The following is a 21873-nucleotide window of genomic DNA, read 5'->3' as shown; positions in this document are numbered from 1 at the left end:
TCGCTCTGTCCCGGCCTTGGACGACCTAGCCACAATCGGCTTAGTACTGTAGTACAGCCTTATCAGCCTTCAATTGTGATGTGGGTCCTTCCTCCGGATTGATTGTTGCAAGGCCTGAGGATTTCTCAACGCTTCTCTAGCCAATGGTCGATTCAGAGATGACGGCGGACGACGTGAACCACACCTGGGTTTGCACGTCAACTGACCTCGTCGAGAAACTCCTCTCGTATGGCCTAGATGACAATTTGGTTACCAGGATTCTGGACAATCCTGAACTTTACACCAAACAAGAACACTACGAGCATTCCTACTTCATGAAGCGTGTGGTATGCCACGACGATGTCAATACCACGTATAAACGGCCACGGCAAGGACGTCTCGTTGATTACAACTGCGCCGAAGCTCTCGAAGTTCTCAGCGGCTTCATGCAGCGCAAGGCGTTGTCTCTTCGAAGGCAGCGGACGAAGGAACTGCAGTATTTTCACAACTTGACGCGTGTCCCAATTGATGACTCGCAGTATCCCCAGGCTTCAGATAGCCTTGCGCTTCTGCTTCTCGAGCTAGTGCGCAGGGTAACAACTGGAAAAGGGTCTGTTGGGTCTATTGGCCGTGAATGAATACAAAATACTGTGCTCCGACCTCAATGTACGTTCCATATCCTACTGCGAGGTGGTCTTGTCCTGATCCGTTGGCACTTGGCAGGAAGATAGGGTTACAGAACCGGTGACGATATCAGAGTTATGTCCTTGGATGGACGACGATGTGAATGTTTCAGTTAGACGCCCATCCTATCATACTGATTGACCGATGCTCTTTGTGTTTCAGCCCATTCTTCCTCCTCAATTTGAGAAACTAAAAGTGGAACGCAGCGTTGTGATGGTAGCTATTAGCTGTGCGTCTGCACCTCTCCAATGGTAAACTCAATCTCCATTCTAGGGCACCAGTGCGTTCATGAGCCATCGGTTTCTCTCGGACTACCCCACCGAATTTCATGATGCAATACATGATATGGAGTCGCTCCTTTGGGTGGTCTTGCGCCTCGCCCTCACCTGTGATGGCCCCGGAGGAAGGACTCACGCTGAAGCTTGTGACGAGATCTCCTGTAAAGCGAATTTACGCCGCCATTGGCTCTTCGAAGCCTCCAAGCAGGAAATCGGGAAGATCAAGTCGAGGTTGTTCAAAGGGGCCTGCGAGTATGATACTCACTGGCAAGTAGTGGAAGACGAAATCCACCCCTATGTCCACCCCGATTTCAAGCCTTTAACCAGGCTCGTCAATGATTGGTGGGACAACCTCTGAAAAGCCTTCAAGCCCGACGGCGACATACTTTATCGACATTATCCTGTTTCAGCGTTTCGTCGCTCCCTGGGTAACGCTCTCAAATCACTCCCAGACATGGAAGAGCCCTATGCGAAAGAGGGGTTGTAGGAGAGTTCATTGCTGATCTTCATCAGCGGGATCGTCTCCCCAAGGAGAATACGAATAAGCCGCCCCTTGGCCGCCCCTCCGTTCCATTGAAATCTAAATCTTCCCCAATTCTTCGTCAATGTTGAATTGGATTACACTACTATAATATGACAGTGGTGAAAGAGAAAGTTCCTGCACCCTCTGGAAGGTCGATTGTGACCCTTTCAGTACATGGGATTAATCAATCATTGCACGTCCCAATAGCGGCGCAAATGACTTTGACTGAGAGCTCGGCTAGCATATATATTACTCTTCAAGTTTCGTTGTCAATGTTCGTTCGGCTTCATGATCTCACTTTTGGCAATTGAACACAATTACATATAGCATTGCTGTATACGACATTTGAAAGACATTTACTGTAAGTAAAATGAGAGAGCTTTGTCTCATAATCAAGAATTTTACACCTGCTACGGAGATCTGACGGGGGAGACAAGAATCCCATGCTCCTATTACCCACTTTAGGCCTGCAATGGACCTTGCTGCCTGAACGACCATTGGGCAGTGCACAGTCGCTAGGGTCCTCATGCCCAGACGAGGATACCAACGCTACTCTCCTACTGTCCATTTTAGGATTGCAATGGGTAACGGCTCAGTTCTGCAAAACGAGCACGCAGCAAACACGAGGCCGATAACAAAGGTCCTGTGCCACCAACAGGAGCCGATTGCCCAAATTAAGGCTTTAACTTTGCCACACGTGAGTCACGCGCCCACGTGCTGACCGGCGCGGCTGTGACCTTTGTGATCCCAGTCGGACTTTTGGGCGCTTGCTCCTTGGACCCTGACCACAACCATTGTGTCCTCGATTTGGACTGCTGGACGGCCAGCACCTATAAAGCATCACTCAAAGGGCAAGGTAAGTCCCCAGATTTGACTTGAAACTCGACTATGACCGCTAACAGACGGACCCCAGCCGTCTCCGACGCTACTCAACAACCAGCTGCGAGCACCACCTCGGAGCTCAGCGATACCGTTGGACCACTTGTCACACTCCCGCCTCGAACGCCCAATCGAACGGTTCGACTTGCTTCCGGCTTTCAGTCTACCCCTCTGGCTGAGCGCAGTACCCAGTCCGTAGCCTACTCGACCACAATGACAGTCGCCGAGCAGAAGGCCATCATCAAAGCCGAGCTCGCGATCGCCACCGTCGCCTCCACTGACGAGGATTTCCCTAGACAGCTCTTCCCTGACCCAGGCGACGATGAGATTGACGCCTATCTTAAGGCAACTCCACTGTACGACACGGAGAGTGGTCGATGGGTGAAGCTTCCGAAGGATGTCAACTGCGAGGAGAAGTTGATCAACATCCCAATGTCGGAGATTCTGGGAGAAATACTCGAGTCTTTCGATCTTTCTGCCCCCAATCCCGGCAATAGGGTGGTTTGGGATCTTACGACTAAGAAATCACAGAGACTCGCGCACGAGAAGGAGATGGCGGCGAAAGAGAAGGAAGAGAAGGATAGGGTGGCACGGGAGAAGCAAGCGAGGCCGAAATCGACGAAGGAGAAGGTGGAACTGGCCACGGATGAAGGGGGAGACAATGGGCTAGATGGTAAAGCGGAAGCAGCCAACGGGAAGGGCCAGGAGGATGGTGCGAAGGAAGCGAAAAGAGCCAAAACTTTCCCGAAAGCGATGCACCATTCGGAGGCCGTTCCAACGAAGGCGTATTCGATTCCTGATACGGTCTTCACTGGTACTGGTCCAGGCTTTACCATCGACGATGTTGACATGGAACGCCCTCTCTACCGGGCTTCCTTGGGTGTCGTGGACTACAAGCGGGATTCCGAACTCGATGGGTCGATCACTGAGAACACAGCTCAACTGGGTGTATACGCACGGTAAGTCGTCCTATTCCTTCATCGGTGCTCCAGTCTGACCCCCTGCTAGGCAAGTTATGAATCACCAACCCAACCGTAACTTCGTGCGTGCAGCGAACGTGAGCAACGAACGCGTTCGCCTTTTCCATTTTGATCGCAGCGGCGTCAAGTACTCCTTGCTTTACAACATCCACAGCAACCCTCGCATGCTTGTACGCATTATCCTCGGCCTTGTCTCGACGAACCTAGCCGACCTTGGTTTCGATCCGTCGATCGTTTGGGAACCCACCGACGACCCTGCCGCAAAGTTCAAGCGCGGTACACTCACCACTCGAACCGCCAACAACGACACAATTGTCTACGATATCGTCGGTGTGGAGCCTTTTTATCAACGACGCGACTTGGTTGGACGAGGAACACTTTGCTGGAGTATCGAGATTCGCACGGCAAGCAATCGCGACCAGACTGAGGGTCAGGCGCTTTTCGAGAAGGAAGGATCGGCGGAGCGGGATGCAGACGTTGTCGCGGGTGAGGGGAGGAAGTCGGAATCGGAGGCGGCGGACAATGGGCTGTCCAGCAAGGAATCATGGTGCTCGGAATCGCGGACGTCGGAGGAGGTCTTTCTCGCAGCGGCTGTGGGTGTAAAGGGTGTCGGGCAGATGGTCGCATGTGAGGATGTGGTGGAAACTGCGAGCTTCAGGGGTGCCAATGCGATAAACGATCCTGGCTTCTTGAACCGAATCAAGCGACGCATCATCCTTAAGAAGTACGGACCGCCAATCCACAAGTTCAAGACGGTACTCGACGTACTCTATGCATTGATCGACGCCATTCGAGGTAAGTAAATTTTAACCGCCTCTGTTGGCACTCCCTGCTCACATTTTTTGTCTCAGCCCACCAGCGTATGGTGAAGGAGAAAGGAGTTCTACACCGCGATATCAGTGTTAACAATATTCTATTGGGAATAGCTGGTGCCGACTCTGAGGAGGGATGGCGAGGAGTCCTTATTGACTTCGATATGGCGATCTTCCTTGATCGTGCTGAAGCGCTTTTGAATGAGCTCAGGACTGTAAGTTTCGGCATTCTCTGCGGCCATATCTCTTACTGACCCCCGAGAAAGGGTACGCGCATGTTCCAATCCCTCAATGTTCTCCAAGCATGGCGTCCACACGACTACTTGGACGACCTCGAGTCGTTCTTGTATGTTCTGATTTACCTTGTCCTCGCCTTTCCTGAGCCCAACGTGGAATGCGAGCTGCCGAAGGAGCTCCAGGATTGGAACGCGGACAGTCTGTACGAAGCCTACAAGAGCAAGTTGACATTCATCACCCACGGCGTTTTGAACTTCGATGTGCCTCCGATGTGGGGTTATCACATCTCTACACTCGTCGAGGACCTATGTCGCCATTTCCAACCCATCCATGCCATGTCTATTCGCATTTCTAATCAAAGGCTACCCAAAGCCCAGCGCGACAAACTGGAAGCCTCGTTTAAGAAGAAGTATTTGAACGACGTAGACGGGCAGTATGACGAGATTGTTGGATACATCGAGTCGGCCATCGAGAATATTCTTGCAGGCCAAGACGGCGCTAATGAGCCTTCCGCTATGTCCTCCCCCTCTCCCACTCCAGCCCCTCGAAAGGGCGCCGGGAAGAGGGGATCCGAGGAAGCCTACCCCCATGACGCCAAGGAGCCTTCCCTCAAGCGATCTCGTCACTAAGTTCCCGTCTTCGCATGTGATCCATCATTTAGATTAACCTCTCTAAGAGAGGTTAACTCTTTTATTTACTGGTATCATCCTCCGTTCTTTCACTTATCTATCCCAACCGTACTAAACCTATATTCCTGGCGTGTATCATCTTTGTACTCCATACTTATACCAAATGAAAGTTTGGTTGTATTATCAGTCCTGAAGTCGTCGTTCGAAGTGAGGTCTATCGATAAGGATTTTCGCTTGTTGTATTGTCTCGTATTGTAGGTACAAGGCAGTAAAAATACTTGGAAGGCTCACATGGGGTCGCCCGCATGCACGTCGCACGATCCACTCAGGAAATACTGCGCCGGCCTCTGGACTTTGAGTGTGGTACATCATGGGTCACAATTGTGTGGTATATGGAATACTGTTCACAATGCAGAGAAGTATCTAGTAAGTGACATGTGGTAGGATCGCAGGCGAACATAATTGAAATTCAGAAAGGATGGGTATGTCACTGGGATGACCATTTAAACCCCGTCGAGCTATGATCGATGTCGCTTGCCGTCCTGGCAATTTCAGTGCCCAAACGATTCTTGTTCGACGTTTGGATCATCGCACAACGCTCAAAGTCGATGATTCTCCAAGGATGAACAGCATTGTGCCGTGGGCATGGCCGTCCTTGCGTAATGAGGAGAGGGTCCCTCACGGAAAGGACGTTCCAAGCAAGGAGATCTCCATGGACTACACCGCTTTCCACGATGTCCTCGAAAACCTGCTTGACTGCTTCTCTGAGGGTCGCAGGTTGATCAGCAAATCATATACACAAACACCAGGCAAAGGATGCTTACTTCACTTCAGGTCCCCGAAGGCCAGTACAGGTCTCGCCCAGAAGCTCTAGAACGATGACGCTAACCGTCGGATTGTCCTGTGTATAATTCCACCTATACCAGGGTGAGTTTTGCTGATAACCAGAGGGGTTTTCGTTATGCGAGGGTCGGCCGCGGTAAGGTGGGACATCATCTGGTAACCAATCTTGGGATGGGTATTGGTTTATATTGTTGGGTGGGCTATCAGTCGTGTCTTCGTATGAATATTTCCTGTTGGTCCATGGAGTGAATTCGAGGTTTGGAAAGCCCGGTTGCTCGACCATGGGTGATGAAAAGAAGCCGTAGAAGATCGGAACAGAGACGCCCTGGAGCGGTTCTATCTGCTCATAGAACCACGCCTCTCGCGCTAGGCCCCGACTGAATTCCTGTTTGGCGAACTTGAGGCAGACAGTTTCCGGAAGGGTCGGTCGTACGTCCACGTCGCTTCGCATGGCGGCAACCACTTTGGCTGTATACGTTACGCCAACTCGGCCTTCCCTAATACGATCCAAAAGCGTTAACTCGAGAGTACCCTCAGCATTGGAGACGTCCTTTGAGTTCCAGCTCTCAGGAGCTGGTTCACCGCGGTGCTCGCGAAACCAAATTGCGCTAGGGTACGATGGAGAAACCTTGAGGGTTATTGCTGCGGACTTGCCGCTGACAGTAGCGCAACGATTGATTATCAGCGTCGAGAACATTGCTGAGCTGGCCTTACTGGATGTCGGTGACTGGCGTTGTGGCCAAGCTGGATGTCGCTCAAATTCAACAGCGACGAGCGAAATCGATCAACCGAGGGGGGCTGATGGCATCAGGCTCGACGCAAACGTGGTGGTCAGATTCGTCGGGGAGGATGTCAAGTTCGTAGCTTTGCCACTTTTCCAGGACAAAGCCAATCTCAGACTGTATGAAATTCTTGTTCATACAGCTTAACCTAGACTCGTGACCAGTCTCCTTGGTCACAGTATGTATAGTAGGTAGCAGGAATATAAGAAGGGCGTAGCGGCTGGAGACGAGCCTAAGCTTAACCCAGCGAACTGTATAATTGTATTCTAAGAGTCGAGCGGGAAGTAGCGTACATAACTATTTATAACGGTAAATCGCGGGAGTCCATTCCGCAATACACCAACGGGTTTGATAGCAGCCAGAACCCAGACTTGTTCCCTTCCCAAGAGAAACATTCCTTCGACCAACCTGGAAGATCGGTCTCCAGCATGACGTCGGACGATGGCTTCGAACCGACGATCGCTGCCTTCTGGGAGGGGATCCGGGAGACGCTGCAGATAGACCTCGAGCTGAGGGTTGAACGTTGTGAAACGCACCGCGGTTATGACGTTGTGCCGGGCTGTGGGTCCGTCTATTATGTTCCTGGTCTCACTTTCTACCCAGTGCCAGTTCTTCTGGTACACTGCAATCATGAGCGCCAGATGCGATGCTCGGTAGCGGTGGCGGTATTGTTTGCGGAATTCTTTGAGGTCTGAAACCAGCGTTTGAGTACAAGTTGGGTTCGACGTGGACTCAAGGGGACGTACCGAGGTAGCCAGCGCGCGCAGTTTTACACTCATAGCGATGGAAAAGTTTCCAATCCTCCTTCTGGCACAGCGAAGAACAGTACGCCACCGAGGTACATCCGGCGCAGGTCTTACTTTTGTACCTGTCCCTCGGCTCAAAGTTTTCGTGATGCTGTAATTGGACTGGTTAGAGCGAAAAGGCGGAGAAGAAGAACGCAGACGTACGTGGAGATTGTCGCAGATGCTAAGCTCATCCCGAACCCAGCGCGTGGATTGGATTATCTTGGTGAAGAAATCGACACATGTCTTGAATCCGGTCCAGGTTCGGCCGCACAGCTTCTGGATGGCGAGTCCGCACCTCATCTGGTGCGGAATGGACCCGTTGAAGTGGACCTGTAGCTGGCGTGCGACCTTGGGATAGATGGCATACGCCGTGAGGATTCTCAGGACGTTGTTGATGGCGTGGTCAACCTTGGACGAGTCGATCTTTCGGAGGATATGGAATAGCGCGTGAAGTAGCCCTCCCTTGATGATATTTTGAACGTGCCAAATGGGTGCGTAGTCCGAGCTTACAGCCATCGTCAGAATAGAACTTTGCTGCTCAAGGCATTCCCCGGAGAGCTCCAGCAGCCAGTATTCGGAGACGATCGGAGACATATGGGCGACGATGTTGTAGTTGAGCTCGACAAAGGCGTCGAAGCATCGGGCCTCGAAGAAAGTGATGGGATGGAATTGGGGGTGTTCGAGGAATATGTTGCAGATATCGATCAGGGAGGTGAGATACAAGCAGCGGTTGACGAGTCGGTTTTCTGGGTAGTTCGAGTTGAGAGTGGTGATGTTTAAAGAACACAGTTTCGCGCGAAGGGCCGCTCCCTCCACTAGTGACCACGCGTCGCAGAATCCTCCGTCCAGCGCCCGATCCAAGATTGTCACAGACGGCTTAACCTCCTTTTCAAGTTGAAGGAAGGTCTTGAATAGATGTACGACGAGACATTCTTCCCGTGGCTTCCGGTCGGTAAAGAGGACGAAAGGATCGCCTTCTGCCGTCTGGGCGTGCCAGAAGTACAGGAGAAGGTCCAAGAAGACGGGTGTGGATACCATAGCTTCCCTGAGGGATGGATGGAGATCCGATAGATTCTTCATCATGTAAACGTAGTACACGAACTGCTCCTTGAGCTGACCGTTGGGCACCATGGACTGGAACCTGAGGTGCTTCGGGTTTCGAAACTGGACGACGAGGATCCACGAGGCGATACCCGCAATGCGCTCCTGTAGACGAACCCTGATTTCATCCCTGACGTCCTCTCGTTCCTCGTATACAGTAATGGCCATGTTCACCCCTTGTAAGCAGGTCAGCCTCAGAGCAAAATCCGGTTTGTAGTCGGGGTGGTCTGTCCTGTACCGGTCAGCGGTTACCTGAGCTGACTCAGGGGTGAGGTGGTGTAGGATCGCATCGAGGAGGGCAGGCGTGTATTGAGATTTCAGCAGTGCAACTGCGGGCTGCATAAGAGGAATCGAGCCGCCTCTCGCTGCTTCGATAAGCTGGGGGAAAAGGGTATCTTCATGAGTACTGAACTGATCCGGGAAACAGAATGCGCGACAGTCTTACCTTCTCGAGGCCGTCTTCGCTGAGTCTGGGGCCAGACATAGTCAATTAAGTCTCCAGTTCTGCAAACTGCCAATCGCTTGTGGTGGTAGTGGGTAGAGAGCTGATCGCGCCTCGTTTCCCAGACCCTCAAGCTTCAAGAGTCGCTATGATTCAGTGGCGCGGGGTTTCTTTGCAGTCACGGCTCAGTGGCCACATGCCTTTGTCCTTTATATATCGAACAATGGTGAGCCACTGGTGCGTCAGGATATGCTGCGCTTCCCTTTGGACCACGCTGACTCGAAGCAGGAACAAAACCCGGTTTGTAAAATTTCCGATGACGCCTCAGGCAGAGACCGGCGATCAGCGATTTCAGGCGGAGATGAAATTCGCTCGCTGAGCACTGCGCGCGACAAATTTCTGGCTTTTTTCCTGTTCGTCGATGCAGCAATCAGTGCTGCACTCTATGCTCGATATCAGCGAGTATTAGAGTAACGGAGCGACGATAGAGAGACCTTTCTTGCCGAGCTTCTTTCTCAAGTACTATTTGTTGTTCTTGGGAATGTAATTAGCGGGAAAACATTCCATATCCAAACAGCCTTGGTTCAAACGTTACTGTCTACTCTTGTCATTCATGATCATAGCGTTATTGGTGAGTCTGTTTACATTCTGAACTAGCGAGACATAGTCTGAGCTTAGCCATTAGACACTTTCCAGAGAATTGCCTCGTGCAGCCCTACCACGCACAGAGCAATGTATACTCGTCTTGAGTTTAATGCAATCTCGAAAACGCAGAGTGCGCATGTGAGGCACTGGCATTTCACGTAACATCGTCTTGGAAGCCGGATTCTAGGTCTCCGATAACCCCCTCGTGTCTTGGTCCTGTGATCCCTTTGCCTCCACCGCGTGTCGGTATGTACTGTTCATTGCCCACGACTCCAACCAAATCTGACAGCGCGCAAGTGTTTTTGTGGTCGCAGGAATGGGGGTTCTCAATGGCTATTAACCAGGGAATTGGATGAGGAAACCGCGTCTATTAGCGGTTTCTAAGCTCCTATTTACCCTTAAAAGTTCAGCGACCCGGACGATCGTAGAGGATACCGCGATGCCGGTCCTATACTACCTTTCTCTGACGCCTGAAGTTCATATCTTCCGAGTCGAATCCTGGAAGCATGCCGTGCGCGTGCGCAATGATAGGTATAAAGTGGCTCGAATGCGCGAGTGCACCCCGCATTTCTCCTTGCACCCATGTCACAAATGGCTGAATCGACGTCGTCCCGCAACCGTTCACGCCCCAGCGCTGGTAGCAAACGAGACGAGCGCATCAGGGACTGGATCGACGAAACCAGCTTGTACACACCTCCGCCCCACTCGATGTCGATTCTCCGTTCGCCTACCACCAAGCATAAAACCGCTTGGACCTCCAAGCGTCGCAATCGGCTGCATAGCCTTACACGTTCGGCTAGGAGGATCCACAGGTCAAGTCTCCTGCGCAGTGCCGATCGACATGCAGCGCTGTCGGTTGCGAATAGCCGCCAGAGCACCAATCCTCACCCCAACTCCCCATATTCCTCGGGTCACGGAGATGAAGCAACAACGTCGTATCCGTCGTTGGCGTTGCTCCTTTCCTCATTCATTGTGGTAGCCATGCTACCCTCCCTCCTTGTCCTCTTGGGATTCGCGGCGTTCCTGGCTTTCGTTCCGTTGCTACCCCAAGATGGCAATTCTGCAACTGGAGAGTTTACGGTACGTCCATTCACATCCTTACCCAGTGGACACCGTATTCAAGGACGCCAAGGGTGTTGCATCGCCTCTGGACTCGGAGGAATCGCGCCTAGACGGGAGATCCAGTGGTGGGCAGGAAAGCACCCACAAGACCTTCAAACGCAAACGCGTGTAACCAGCGACCGCGGCTTACAACACCCATGATCTCGATATGAACCATGCCTCAAGCTTTTAATCTGATGTACTGGTATGAATTCTTGTGACTTTCACCTTCCGAGACTCTGGGAGCCTCCTATGCCTAATACAACGTCACCCCACAACCTTGCTTGCGGTCATCAGCGACGGGCGCTCGGTCGGAAGTCTCTTTTTGGGAAATCGTGTTTGGGTCAGACCGTGTCGTCCTCGGTTTCCAACCTTTCCGTCTATCCTACTTGGTGAATTACGTGGTCTTAAGAGGGATCGCAGACTGTTCTTCATCGATGGTTCCTATCGTTGCATAAGTCAGTAGAACCAGGCGCATATCATCGTTGCTCAAGGGCCATCGATTGGCCTGAAATCCGATACGCGTGTGTAAAACATCCGACATCATCTCGACATGGCACAGCCGCCCGCGTTTGTGGTTGTCAACCTTCTGTCTTCCTGCTTCGCCGCTGACCATGCAGAAACCGGCTGTGCGATCCCTGATGATGAAACCCCTCTTCCTATATGTATCTCGTGCATCGATGCCGTTGTGTGTCCCTTTCCTTCCCCTCCGTCTTTCTGTCATCTCACTCGTGGTCCTTTCAGGTTTAGATCGTGGCCTCGACATCCAGGATATCGACGATGCTGAGCGCTCTGCTGCTCTTCAGCTCTGTGCTGAGTGCAGAGGCTGTTCGACTCAACTTTACGCGGACACACCTCTCCCATGAGGTTAGGGACCTCATCGCGCGCAACCCGCGAGTTTCGAGAAGCTTACCATCGAGGTTTACAAGGGAGACTCATTTGAAGGTGGAGAGGAGGCAGAGCAGCGAGGACACCGAGACGGCAAGCTATGTGAACAATTTGGTGCGTCGTCGTCTTCTTTATTCGCTCGGCTGTATGTGCTCATGCGCCGCGCAGTACACAGCGCCGATTACTGTGGGTGACAAGGGTGTGTTTGAACTCGTGTTTGGAGCGCCACTCGACCTCATGACCGTTTCACGATTGCAGAATACCTCGTGGTGCTAGACAGTGCGAACACCGATCTATGGTACTACCTATTCTGGTGGCCTTCACTAGGAAACTGACCATTAACCAATCCAGGGTCGACAATGCACCAGACGATGCGACCGACACGGGAGTCGACCTCACCCTCAACTACGATGTCGTTGGTGGCCACCTCGAGCTCGAAGGTTCAATCAGCATCGCGCCAGTTAAGTTCGGTACATACGAGATCGCAGAGCAGGGTACGCCGAGTCCTCATTCTATGAAGGACCGTTACTAGAGCTGATCATTTCCGCAGCTTTCCTCGACGTGGAGGACGATGAGGGAAAACTGTTCGAGCTCCTGGGTTTCAACGGATTCTTCGGTCTAGGGTTGGAGTACTCGCGACCTTCTCAAATTGAGAAGGCTCTCGAAGAGGCTGGTGGCGAGCACGCGACGCAAGGGCAAACCGTCCTCGAGAACATTTTCGCTTCCTCCCCCTCTCTCGAACGATTCATCGCCGTCGATCTGGGACGAAAGGACGACAACCGTGACATTGAAGGCATCGAGCTCAGTATCGGAGAGTATCCGGAAGCCTGGGCTGAGATTCAGGAAACGCCAGCCATCGACCTCTACCCCGATAACGCGGAAAGCTGGACTGTTCTCGTTGAAGCCATTCGCGTCGCCGAGATTCCGCTGGATTTGAAGTCCAAGGTCAAGGGCGTTCCCGCAGGCAAGGCCCTCGCCCACCTCAACATCGGAGATCCAGAGACCCTACTCCCGCCCGCCCTCATCGACGAGCTGTATGGAAACATTGAAGGAGCTGCTTCGTTTACTCTTGACGGAGAGAAGCGATGGCTAGTTCCCTGTCTCACTGAAGACGTGACGCAATTCACTATCAGGTATGCGAAGAGTTTTGTCGTGATGACTGGGCTGACATCGACTCTCCTTCAGTGGTCGCTCTTTCCCGGTTCACCCTCTCGACTTGAGTGATATCTGGCAGGATCGCCCTTCCGAACTCGAGGACTACACCGTCTGCATCAACTCCTTCCGCCCCATGTCTACCAGCGAGGAAGACTTCGATCTCAACTTGGGTTCCTCCTTCCTCCGCAACGTCCAGACCGTGTAAGCTCTCCTCACCGTTCCTCACGTCTATTTCTCACCACCCGCATAACAGATTTGGGTTCCCGGAGAAGGATGGAAGTGGCGAACCGTACATCCTCATGCAAGCAGATACGGAGGAGAACAAGGTCGACACGCAAGTTCGAGTCATCCGTGGTGGCCAGATGGAAGAACTCCCCGAGGAACTCTCCCCTGACGAGGCTGTTGCTATCCTCAAGGGCGGATCTGCCAAATCCAGTGCTAGACCCACGAACGGCCGAAACAAGGAGGCTCACCGCACCGCGGATGGCACTGGTGCCTCTGTACCGACTGGAAGCAGTGATTCGGCAGTGCTCAGCGCCGAATCCTCGGATTCGACGACGCTGGACAAGTACATGCCTGCGATCCTAGCGCTGTTGTCACTCAACATTCTCATTGGACTGGGTTTGGTTGTGTTGGGGGTGCTGAATTACATCAAGAGGAACGGTAGTGGGAGGAAGACCGGTCCTCATGTTTACGTCCCCGTGAAGGCCGCTGAGACTTCATGAGGCTAGTTTGTTGTCCTTATTTGATCCTTTTCCTCATCGTCATGAACCTTATTTAGAGAGTTACATACATAGCATTTTGTACAACGGACTGGTAATTATAATGCATGCAATTGTTGGAATGCGTCGTGGATACAGAACGAATATAGCGCTCAACATTTCAGGGGATCCCCTAGAAATGCACACAGTTGGAAGTCGCAGATGGATAACGAAAAGAACCAGTCATCTGGAGTCATCGTGTCATCAGCCTGCCAGCGAAGTTCTCAGTCAATCCGGTAATATCTAAATCCAAAGGGCTTGACTTTCTATTGATGCTATTGATACAGTGTGGGTGTTGCGATGGGTGAATTGAGACTTGCTTCGTTACATTCATGACTTCGTACTAGCATGGTGAGAGGGGATTGAGAAAAGAAAAAACTATGTAAACGACCTGTCCATGAACGTCCAGCGATAACCAAGAAATAAATTAGCCAAGCATCGCAGATGGCAGTAAGTGGAACAAAAGATATAGGAGATCAGACTCGTGATGATTGTGTGTTTCCGATGGGTATAATTGTCTCGAACGATGTTGAGTGCTTTTGAATGGGCCGAGGTAGGATGACGTTGGATGATGATGACAGCCTCACCTCGTTTCTGTTGAACGACACGAGGCTCGACGACGTGGACGGAGCTTGGGTTGTCGAAGGATGCGAACGGCGGGCGAAGGATGAATGGGCGATAGCGCGGTGAAGTGGATCCGGCGTCCAAATCGTCGTTCGAGGGACATCGAGGCCCAGTTAGGGGACCATACCCTAGTCGAGAACGGATCCTGGCTATTTCTTCTTCCTTAGCCGCCCAAAGAAACTAGAACCGGACGACGATCGTTGGCTGTCCCGCTTCCCGTCGACTATGATCGTTCCATAGGGATATGAAGAGGCGCTGGCATTGGAAGGCTTCACAGTATAGCCTCCCGCCGACTGACCGTGTATCTGGGGCACAGGCATCTGCATCGGGTAGACTCCCGCGCTCTGAGGAAGGGTCGTATAGCCACCCGAAGCAGGCGATGTGTGTCCAGAAGGGAGGTACATGGCGGACGTGGACATAGCGGGGACGGAACCCGAATATGGACCGCGCTGGCCTGCCTGCTGGGGAGCCTGGAAGTAGCCGTACATCGGTACTGCAGCGGGGATCATAGGCAAAGGGAGTGGAGTCGGCAGGCTCTTCTTTCGACGATGTTTCCGGCTGCTACGATGACTGCTTCCGCTGCTCGCTACGTGTGTAGTTGAGGTACTGGCCGGCGCCTGGTAGACCCAACATGTGCCCGTCCATTGAGGTACCAGTGGCGTACCGTTTTGGATGAACTGGTACCCTGGAGCTGGAGGATGCGATTGTCGAGGTTGTACAGGGGCTGAGGATAGGCCTTGGTAGGCTTGAACGTGGGGATACCCCATCGGTCCCATTTGGAATGGGAACACGCCTCCATAACCGACAGGTGCGCTGGCAGGGGGTGTAGGTGGACGATCGGGCCCGGAATAGTCGCTCGCGTCGCTGTCATCCCCGTCGTGTGCTCTACTCTTGCCCTTCTTCGATTTCTTCTTCTTGGAAGACTTGTAGAAGTCACTGTCGTCGCGTGCAGTCGATGTGGGCAAGAAGGGATTGGTGGGTTGGAAGTTGGCGTTGTTACGTCTCCATTTGTCGATTTGCGCTTGCTTTGCCAAATGAGCTTGCCAAGCGCCAGGGGAAAAGTCGTACTCGGTCATGGTAGTAGGAGGGCGAAGAAAGGTGGGTGAAGTCTAGATGGTGCTCCGGATCCGGGTGTTGGCAGATATACTAGGTCGGTATATTTACGCCGAACCTGTGTGGGCTTGGTGGATATGAATCAGAAACGTGTTGCGGTGAGCGGAGGTTGCAGGGTCTAGGAGGATGTTGTCAGGCGACTTATATGATGCACGGAAGGTGAAGAAGGTTGTCGATCGATCTGGTGGCGATGGAGAACGGGTGCAGGCCAGGGAGGTTATATGGACCCAATGACGAAAGTGACGAGGGATTAGTGGAATGAGGACTTCTACCCGATGGGCCGAATCCCTTAATAGGGCTCGATGGAGGAGCGAGGTGGTGAGAGCGAATAAAGATAGAAAGGATATGGGCGGTCGTGAGGTCTAAACCTGGGCTGATACGTCAGCACCGCTTTTGAGAACGAGGACCGTGTTAACCACGAGACCTACGTAACCGGGACTGAGAACGGGCTGGCTGTTAGTTGAGTCGAATTATCTGGTAGGGCGGCGAAAGTGCTGGAATCAAGGTGATGGGCTGTGGGGTGAGGTATTAAGTACGCCGCCGTCAGGGCAATGCAGCCGACGTACGTCAAGGTACAAACCAATGTCGACAATAACAATGGTTTCTGGGCACAATAATGGCGAGAGCCAAGTGGTGCTAGCCTGGTCGTGGGCGAAATGATAGGTCGCCGCAATTGGCTGTCACGTTTAGATCACCTCGAGGCCACAACGTTCAAGAACGCCAGGGTCCTGGGTGCTAGGACGACAAGGAATGATCAACCTCCGAGCAAGCTGAGAGGGGGTATTTAAGCCAGCTGAAGCGCGTTAACTGCAAGGGGAGTCATTGGGGAAGTGGCAGATACTTCCACAGCGGGAAGACCCGCAAAAACAAAAGGGTCGACAAGAAAGGGCAATCCGTTGTGGGCAGGCCGCAGCACTGGACCTGAGGCCAGAAGAATCCGCCTTACGGCTATCACCGAAAACATAATTTTTTACCAAATGAAGGCAAAAACCCCTTACCAATGTTCATGACTTGCCATGGGAGAGGTGCTGTTGCTGGACATGTATCGCGGATACGCTTGTCAAGTACTACAGCATGTGGCTACTTCGAAACTTCACCTGTAGGGGAATATGCGAGAGGCTAGAGCGTCTGCCATTCGTGCGATCCGAGCTCTCGCAGGGGCAGTAAGTGCAGCAAGTCATCTGTGTAATATTAATCGCGAGCTCCCCCCCAAATGGACTCTAGAGGTGAGTCAGTTCTACTGAGGTAGTAGCCTGGTTGCGCCTGGAAGAACACTGCCACAGTTCCTGGAGGAACTTCGGATTCACGCTGCACCGCAGTCTGGCAGCTTCTCGCGAACCAGCCCCAAGGGGAGTCAACCTTGAAAAAGGATCTACAGAGTCACAATCACTTTCACAGCAGATGAATATTGACATCCTTGTAATGCTTGAATGACTGAACTATGCTACCCGTCGCTTCCATAACTAATTCTTGAATCGGGATAAGTGGGTATAGGTACTAAGTCCACAGCTTGTCGACATAAAGCGTTACCGTATCCCCTGTATCGTTTTTTACTTGACTGGGACCTCCATCCTGGACGAAGCTATTGAAATTAAACGCGCGCTAACGTCTACGCCATGGGCGCCTCATTTTTGCGGGTTGTTCCGGGGGGTTGCACGTGAGTTCCTCCCACGGTGGATGGTTCTTTCCGAACTTTTTAACTTCGCTTTCTCTTCCAAACCCATTCCAGGAGACTTCGACGAATGTAGGGCAGTGAGCTCTCTGGATCGACTTACGCCTCAATGAGTGGAAGTAGCACCAAACTCTGGATTGCCATGTCATTTCCGAAGGAGCTCCTCTGGCTGACACCTTGCCAATACCGTGGCGGTTAACCTCACGACTTGTTCTGTGTTCCAGACAGCCGCCAGATAGAAAACACGGAGATCCTTCGCGTGGATCTCTTACTCCCCGACTCCATGTGCACCCCTGGCGACGTCTGTTGACAATACTGGCTCTGCGATTGCTGACCTCCCCGGCACGATATCTGGCACCAACGCTATGGCGATTAACATTCCTGCTCCTACCCGACTTCTAACCCTGAGCGCTCGAGCTCCATCATCACCACCAGACTCGCCGGATCTTAATCCTCGACCGGACAGTACTTGCGTTCCCTGGATCCCTGATCCCGCAAAATCGCATGCACTAAAGCCTACCTACTCGATAACCAGCTCCACCATCAACACGCAAGATCATTCAAAACGGGGTTCCTTGAACCTTGAATCCCACATGTGGGCTACTTGTAACGACGATAAGCCTCTTTACAGCAGCGACAGCGGGCCATCTCTGAGCTCGGGGAAAAGGAGTGCACGGTGCGGGAGAATCACCCTCGTCATCATTGGTGTGGCTTCTGTGATTCTCCTAGGGGTCTTTTTGCCTCTTCATTTTGGAGTCCTTCGATCTTTACACCACGGAAATACAGTCCCACTTTCCCGAGGCAACGAAACAAACAGCCAACCGACTACTCACACATTGCTGGTGCGTCTTCACTTCACGCGATTCGCTTGTCTTGACCGGTATCTCATAGCGGGGAGGCGACGGCTCGGAAGTGACCACGGCGGACGGAACCAAATTTACTTATCGCAATCCATTCGGCGGATTCTGTATGTACTCCTTCGTCCCTCTTCTCTGGTGCCACACTGACGTCTTGGATCCAGGGATCTCTGACCCTGAAGACCCCTTTAATCTCGACGCACAGCCGAATGAATGGACCCCACCCCTCAACAGGTCCTGGCGCTGGGGTCAGGATCGAATCTTCGGAGTCAATCTTGGTGGATTGTTCGTCCTCGAGCCGTTCATTACTCCAGGTGTGTTCGAAGCTCGACCAGGATATGTGGACGAGTACACCCTGTCGGAGATGATGCGCGACGGGGTCAATGGCACCCAGGGATTCCAAGATCTCGAGGAGCATTACAAGACTTTTATCGTAAGTTCTTAATTCCCATAGCACTTGGCCATGGCTGATAGAGCTGTGGGTAGACCGAGAAAGACATCGCTGAGATTGCCGGTGCAGGGCTGAATTGGCTGCGCGTTCCCTTAGGATTTTGGGCTGTCGAGGTATACGAGAACGAACCATTCCTGGAACGGACTTCTTGGACGTGAGTATGATCACTTTCTCTTTTCAAATGACTGACTCACCGCCTTTCTCCCAAGATATTTCCTACGCATCGTCGAATGGGCAAGAAAGTACGGTTTAAGGATTTACCTCGACCTTCATGCTGTACCTGGTGGTCAAAACGGTATGTGACAATGTTGTACGACGCCTGTGATCGAAGACTTTAACACGTGCTCTTTAGGAATGAATCACTCCGGACGGTAGGATTCATTTACGATGTTAGTCTATCAATCCCAAACGCTTCCTGAATTTTCGACAGCGTTCACCGGATCAGTTTCCTTGCTGGAAACATGGGTCTCGCCAATGCGCAGCGGACCCTCTATTACTTGCGTGTCTTAACCGAATTCATATCCCAGCCTCAGTACTCGTCTGTCATTCCTGTTCTCGGAATCCTCAATGAGCCACTGTCGGAGGAACTTGGAATGGAGGCGCTGTCTAGCTTTTATCTTGAGGCGTACACGATGATCCGCAACATCACTGGGTACGGCGAAGGAAACGGGCCGGTGAGTATATCCGGTTCTGCTGCTTAACGTCCCAATTAATACTTATCTGTAGTACATTGCTATCGGTGACGGGCTGCGCTCGCCATTGGATTGGGAAGGCCTCCTTCCCAACGCAGATCGTGTTATCATGGATGCGCATCCATATGTCGCATTCGACCGTAGCCATGACACGTCTCCCCTTACCGATCTCGCTGAAGATGGCGAATTTGGTGGGATCTGGCCAAGGACCGCTTGTCAGCGATGGGGACCCCTCATCAACTCTACGTACGTCAGGGCTCAGAAGGTATCGCTGTTTCGCCGGTCTGATTTCATCAGTAGAAAAATGGCTCTGGGCGTCACCATTGGCGGAGAGTTCTCAGGAGCTCTAAACGATTGTGGCCGGTACATTCGCGAAGTTGGTGTCACGTCGGATCACCCCCAATGCCCATTGTATGACGACTGGGAGAACTGGACCGATGAACTCAAGGCGGGACTGCAAAACTTCATCTTGGCGAGTATGGACGCAATCGGTGATTTCTTCTTTTGGACATGGAAGGTCAGGCTCTGTCTAGTCGCCCCTTAAACCTTTTAATATTGACTTATTGCTGTGTTATAGATAGGACCTTCGATCGAAGGGAAGATCACCGCCCCATTTTGGTCGTACAAGCTCGGTTTAGAACAGGGATGGATTCCTCGGGACCCACGCACCTCGTTTGGAAAATGTGCTAGGCTCGGTATCAGCAGCGCGCCGTTCGATGGCACCTACAAGCCCTGGCAGACTGGAGATTTTGAGTCACAGCCGACCATTCCCGCTGAATATCTCGCGAACAACGCTTGGCCGCCTGGGACCCTTACTCGTGCCGATATGCCCGTTGCTTTGCTGCCTACGTATGCTACCACCGGTTCGGTCATCACTCTCCCTGTTCCGACGTACTCTGGTACGCCTGCCTCTGCTACTGAGAACTTGAGGGGATGGTATAACGATGCTGATACTCGAGGGGGAGTGACTCCCATTGGCGGTTGCAAGTACCCTGATCCCTATGTGGTTAAATTCGATGTTCTACCTACGGCTCGGTGCGGAGAATAGACACCCAATTTGAATAATAGCCGTACCGTTCGTTGCTGGTTTATGTGTCTGTCATTGTCAAGCCCGTGGTGGGCTCAAGTTGCATTTGTTTGCATTGGAAGCTGTAGCCGTCTGCAACGACATCACTTTCACCTTCCCCTCCTTTGTTCTTGTTTTTGGAATCCCTCTCCTGTTGCTCTCAATTTCTCATCGAAGAGTTGCTGCGTAACAGCCGTATTCATAATCTCCGTCGTGTTCTTTTGTAAACGACTCGCCAATGCCCGTCCCTTGGTCCCTTGTCGTACGTGTCACATCAAAATCGTACCCTGTAGCCACGTCTTTCTATTCTGAGGATCTTTGCGGACTTTTCTGGAACAATCTCCTCCTTTCTGGGCACTACTGCACATTTCAACAACAGCCTGGCGTTCCAGTGGCACAGAAAGGGAAGTACAGCATGACACGACTCGGCCACGCAACTACGATTGGTCGCGCGGTCTATTGTTCTGTGAGAAAGGACTGTGGCAACTGCGCTTTATTCTCGTGCTCGAGGGTATAAAAGCTGTCGAGTGCGCAGTCATATCCTTTCAACCCACCCTCCCGTAGCTTTCTGCTTTCCGAAACTCCTGAGTCCTCTGGGTATTCCTTTCATCGCCTCTCTGCGACAGCCTTTCCGCTCAATCACTGAGACTTGTCTCCCCCACCCCCTCCTCTTTGTCCACCCACTACCACACGAACGCCTCATCAAGATGAATTTGTTTGAATCAAAGATCAGTATCCGCTCCATGGTTCCTCTCGTCGAAGGAGGGTGCTCTCCCGAGTCTTTCCTACGCCACGTTTCCCCAGCAGTTTCTTCGCCCGTGATGGCCGTGTATTGCCCCAGTTTCACCTCAGAGCCCGAGTCTACTATCTGCCATTACGACGAATCGCCGCACGCAGGAAACAGAGCCACGGAACCCACCGGCGGTGTCGGTGGTCTTCGCTACATCCCCCCACCTTATACCTATGGTCATCTCTATGACTACGATTCCCTCCCCGAAGTGGCACGACAAGCGCTGGTTGACAACGGGGTTCAGCCCCTACAACGTGCACACCAAGACTCCATCCATGATCGATGCCATGCAATCAGCCCACCTCCGGGACTTTGGAAACACGCATGGTTTCAGGCAGATGCAGTACGAGTTGGTGATGTGGAGAAGCAAAATTGGGATCTTCACCGACGAGCTCAGCGGTACTCTTGACGATTCGAAGCACTCCCTCTCTCGTCTTTCCTCGGCCATCGACGATCTAAGAAACACCATCCTCCCCAACTATTACGCCGCAGTTAACGAGTACGTCGCTGGATACGATGCTTTCGTTTGGCTCCGACTGCGCCAACTCGACCCCTCTTCTCCTGGCTTTGAGCAGGTTTACAACCGCATCATGGACAGCCGCGACGCAGACATTGGGGCGGCTGTTCGAACACTCCTATTCTGGGCTGAGATCCTTTATCAGGAGTCTCTGCGGGAGGACAAGGAACAACAGTTCAGGGCTATTTCTCCGGTTCTCGTCCCTGGTGTCAAAGCACCCGATGCAGAAACAGATGATCTCCCCCCTCTCCCCGATGATTGGTACGCTTCCCATCCGTCCCCTACGAACCCATCTCCCGACTCTTCCGGCTCGGAAGGCTCTTCGACACCGGGAACCACTCCCAACACACCCCAAACATCATTCCAGACTAGTACGCTCGACTCTCCTCACGACTGCGGCTCCAACCCTTCTCTTTCAAGGCCAAATTCTGACGCATCTTGGGTGTACGTCCAGGACGACGCGGAGTCTCATGTCAAGGCCTCTCTTTCCATCGACGTGTGGTTATTGGTTCACATCGAGCATGCTGACTGCGGCACCTTCCCTGTCCCACCTTCTGCACCCTTTTGGATTCAAGAGTTTGCTC

At 52.3% G+C, this 21873-nt stretch overlaps 8 protein-coding genes across 8 annotated transcripts; 5 read left to right on the top strand and 3 right to left on the bottom strand.

The window, feature by feature from the left end:
• Positions 1-143: 143 nt before the first annotated feature.
• On the top strand, positions 144-1299 carry CC1G_10360 (other/FunK1 protein kinase; the record flags this gene model as incomplete). The annotated part of the gene is made up of 3 exons (XM_001840694.2): positions 144-563; positions 826-879; positions 937-1299. 3 exons carry the CDS (start codon positions 144-146, stop codon positions 1297-1299), a joined length of 837 nt encoding a protein of 278 aa, XP_001840746.2.
• A 1053-nt stretch (positions 1300-2352) lies between these two features.
• On the top strand, positions 2353-5001 carry CC1G_14751 (other/FunK1 protein kinase; the record flags this gene model as incomplete). Its single annotated transcript, XM_001840695.1, has 4 exons — positions 2353-3302; positions 3352-4118; positions 4175-4350; positions 4402-5001. The coding sequence occupies 4 exons, from the start codon at positions 2353-2355 to the stop codon at positions 4999-5001; spliced, it is 2493 nt and encodes an 830-aa protein (XP_001840747.1).
• Positions 5002-5821: 820 nt separating this feature from the next.
• CC1G_10362 (protein kinase subdomain-containing protein PKL/ccin3) lies at positions 5822-6541 on the bottom strand (the record flags this gene model as incomplete). Its single annotated transcript, XM_001840696.1, has 1 exon — positions 5822-6541. One exon carries the CDS (start codon positions 6539-6541, stop codon positions 5822-5824), a length of 720 nt encoding a protein of 239 aa, XP_001840748.1.
• A 64-nt stretch (positions 6542-6605) lies between these two features.
• CC1G_10363 (hypothetical protein) lies at positions 6606-9029 on the bottom strand (the record flags this gene model as incomplete). The annotated part of the gene is made up of 6 exons (XM_001840697.2): positions 8961-9029; positions 7577-8893; positions 7373-7523; positions 7163-7317; positions 6920-7117; positions 6606-6863 (listed from the first exon to the last, which is right to left on the bottom strand). The coding sequence occupies exons 1-6, from the start codon at positions 8997-8999 to the stop codon at positions 6606-6608; spliced, it is 2118 nt and encodes a 705-aa protein (XP_001840749.2). The 5' UTR covers positions 9000-9029.
• Positions 9030-10184: 1155 nt separating this feature from the next.
• CC1G_10365 (hypothetical protein) lies at positions 10185-10836 on the top strand (the record flags this gene model as incomplete). Its single annotated transcript, XM_001840699.2, has 2 exons — positions 10185-10682; positions 10735-10836. The coding sequence occupies 2 exons, from the start codon at positions 10185-10187 to the stop codon at positions 10834-10836; spliced, it is 600 nt and encodes a 199-aa protein (XP_001840751.2).
• A 420-nt stretch (positions 10837-11256) lies between these two features.
• Positions 11257-13471, top strand: CC1G_10366 (hypothetical protein; the record flags this gene model as incomplete). Its single annotated transcript, XM_001840700.2, has 8 exons — positions 11257-11391; positions 11454-11705; positions 11760-11790; positions 11850-11889; positions 11943-12085; positions 12142-12724; positions 12777-12947; positions 13000-13471. The coding sequence occupies 8 exons, from the start codon at positions 11257-11259 to the stop codon at positions 13469-13471; spliced, it is 1827 nt and encodes a 608-aa protein (XP_001840752.2).
• An 809-nt stretch (positions 13472-14280) lies between these two features.
• On the bottom strand, positions 14281-16068 carry CC1G_10367 (hypothetical protein; the record flags this gene model as incomplete). The annotated part of the gene is made up of 3 exons (XM_001840701.2): positions 15811-16068; positions 15673-15757; positions 14281-15612 (listed from the first exon to the last, which is right to left on the bottom strand). The coding sequence occupies exon 3, from the start codon at positions 15205-15207 to the stop codon at positions 14281-14283; it is 927 nt and encodes a 308-aa protein (XP_001840753.2). The 5' UTR covers positions 15208-15612; positions 15673-15757; positions 15811-16068.
• A 792-nt stretch (positions 16069-16860) lies between these two features.
• On the top strand, positions 16861-19964 carry CC1G_10369 (exo-beta-1,3-glucanase; the record flags this gene model as incomplete). The annotated part of the gene is made up of 12 exons (XM_001840703.2): positions 16861-16901; positions 17141-17217; positions 17352-17758; positions 17808-17883; positions 17938-18206; positions 18260-18378; positions 18434-18519; positions 18577-18595; positions 18655-18898; positions 18951-19162; positions 19217-19433; positions 19494-19964. 12 exons carry the CDS (start codon positions 16861-16863, stop codon positions 19962-19964), a joined length of 2238 nt encoding a protein of 745 aa, XP_001840755.2.
• Positions 19965-21873: the final 1909 nt, after the last annotated feature.

Source organism: Coprinopsis cinerea, assembly GCF_000182895.1.
Source record: "Coprinopsis cinerea okayama7#130 chromosome 7 map unlocalized cont3.7, whole genome shotgun sequence".
In the NCBI taxonomy this organism is placed as follows: domain Eukaryota; kingdom Fungi; phylum Basidiomycota; class Agaricomycetes; order Agaricales; family Psathyrellaceae; genus Coprinopsis; species Coprinopsis cinerea.
This window is presented reverse-complemented; position numbering and strand designations above follow the sequence as displayed.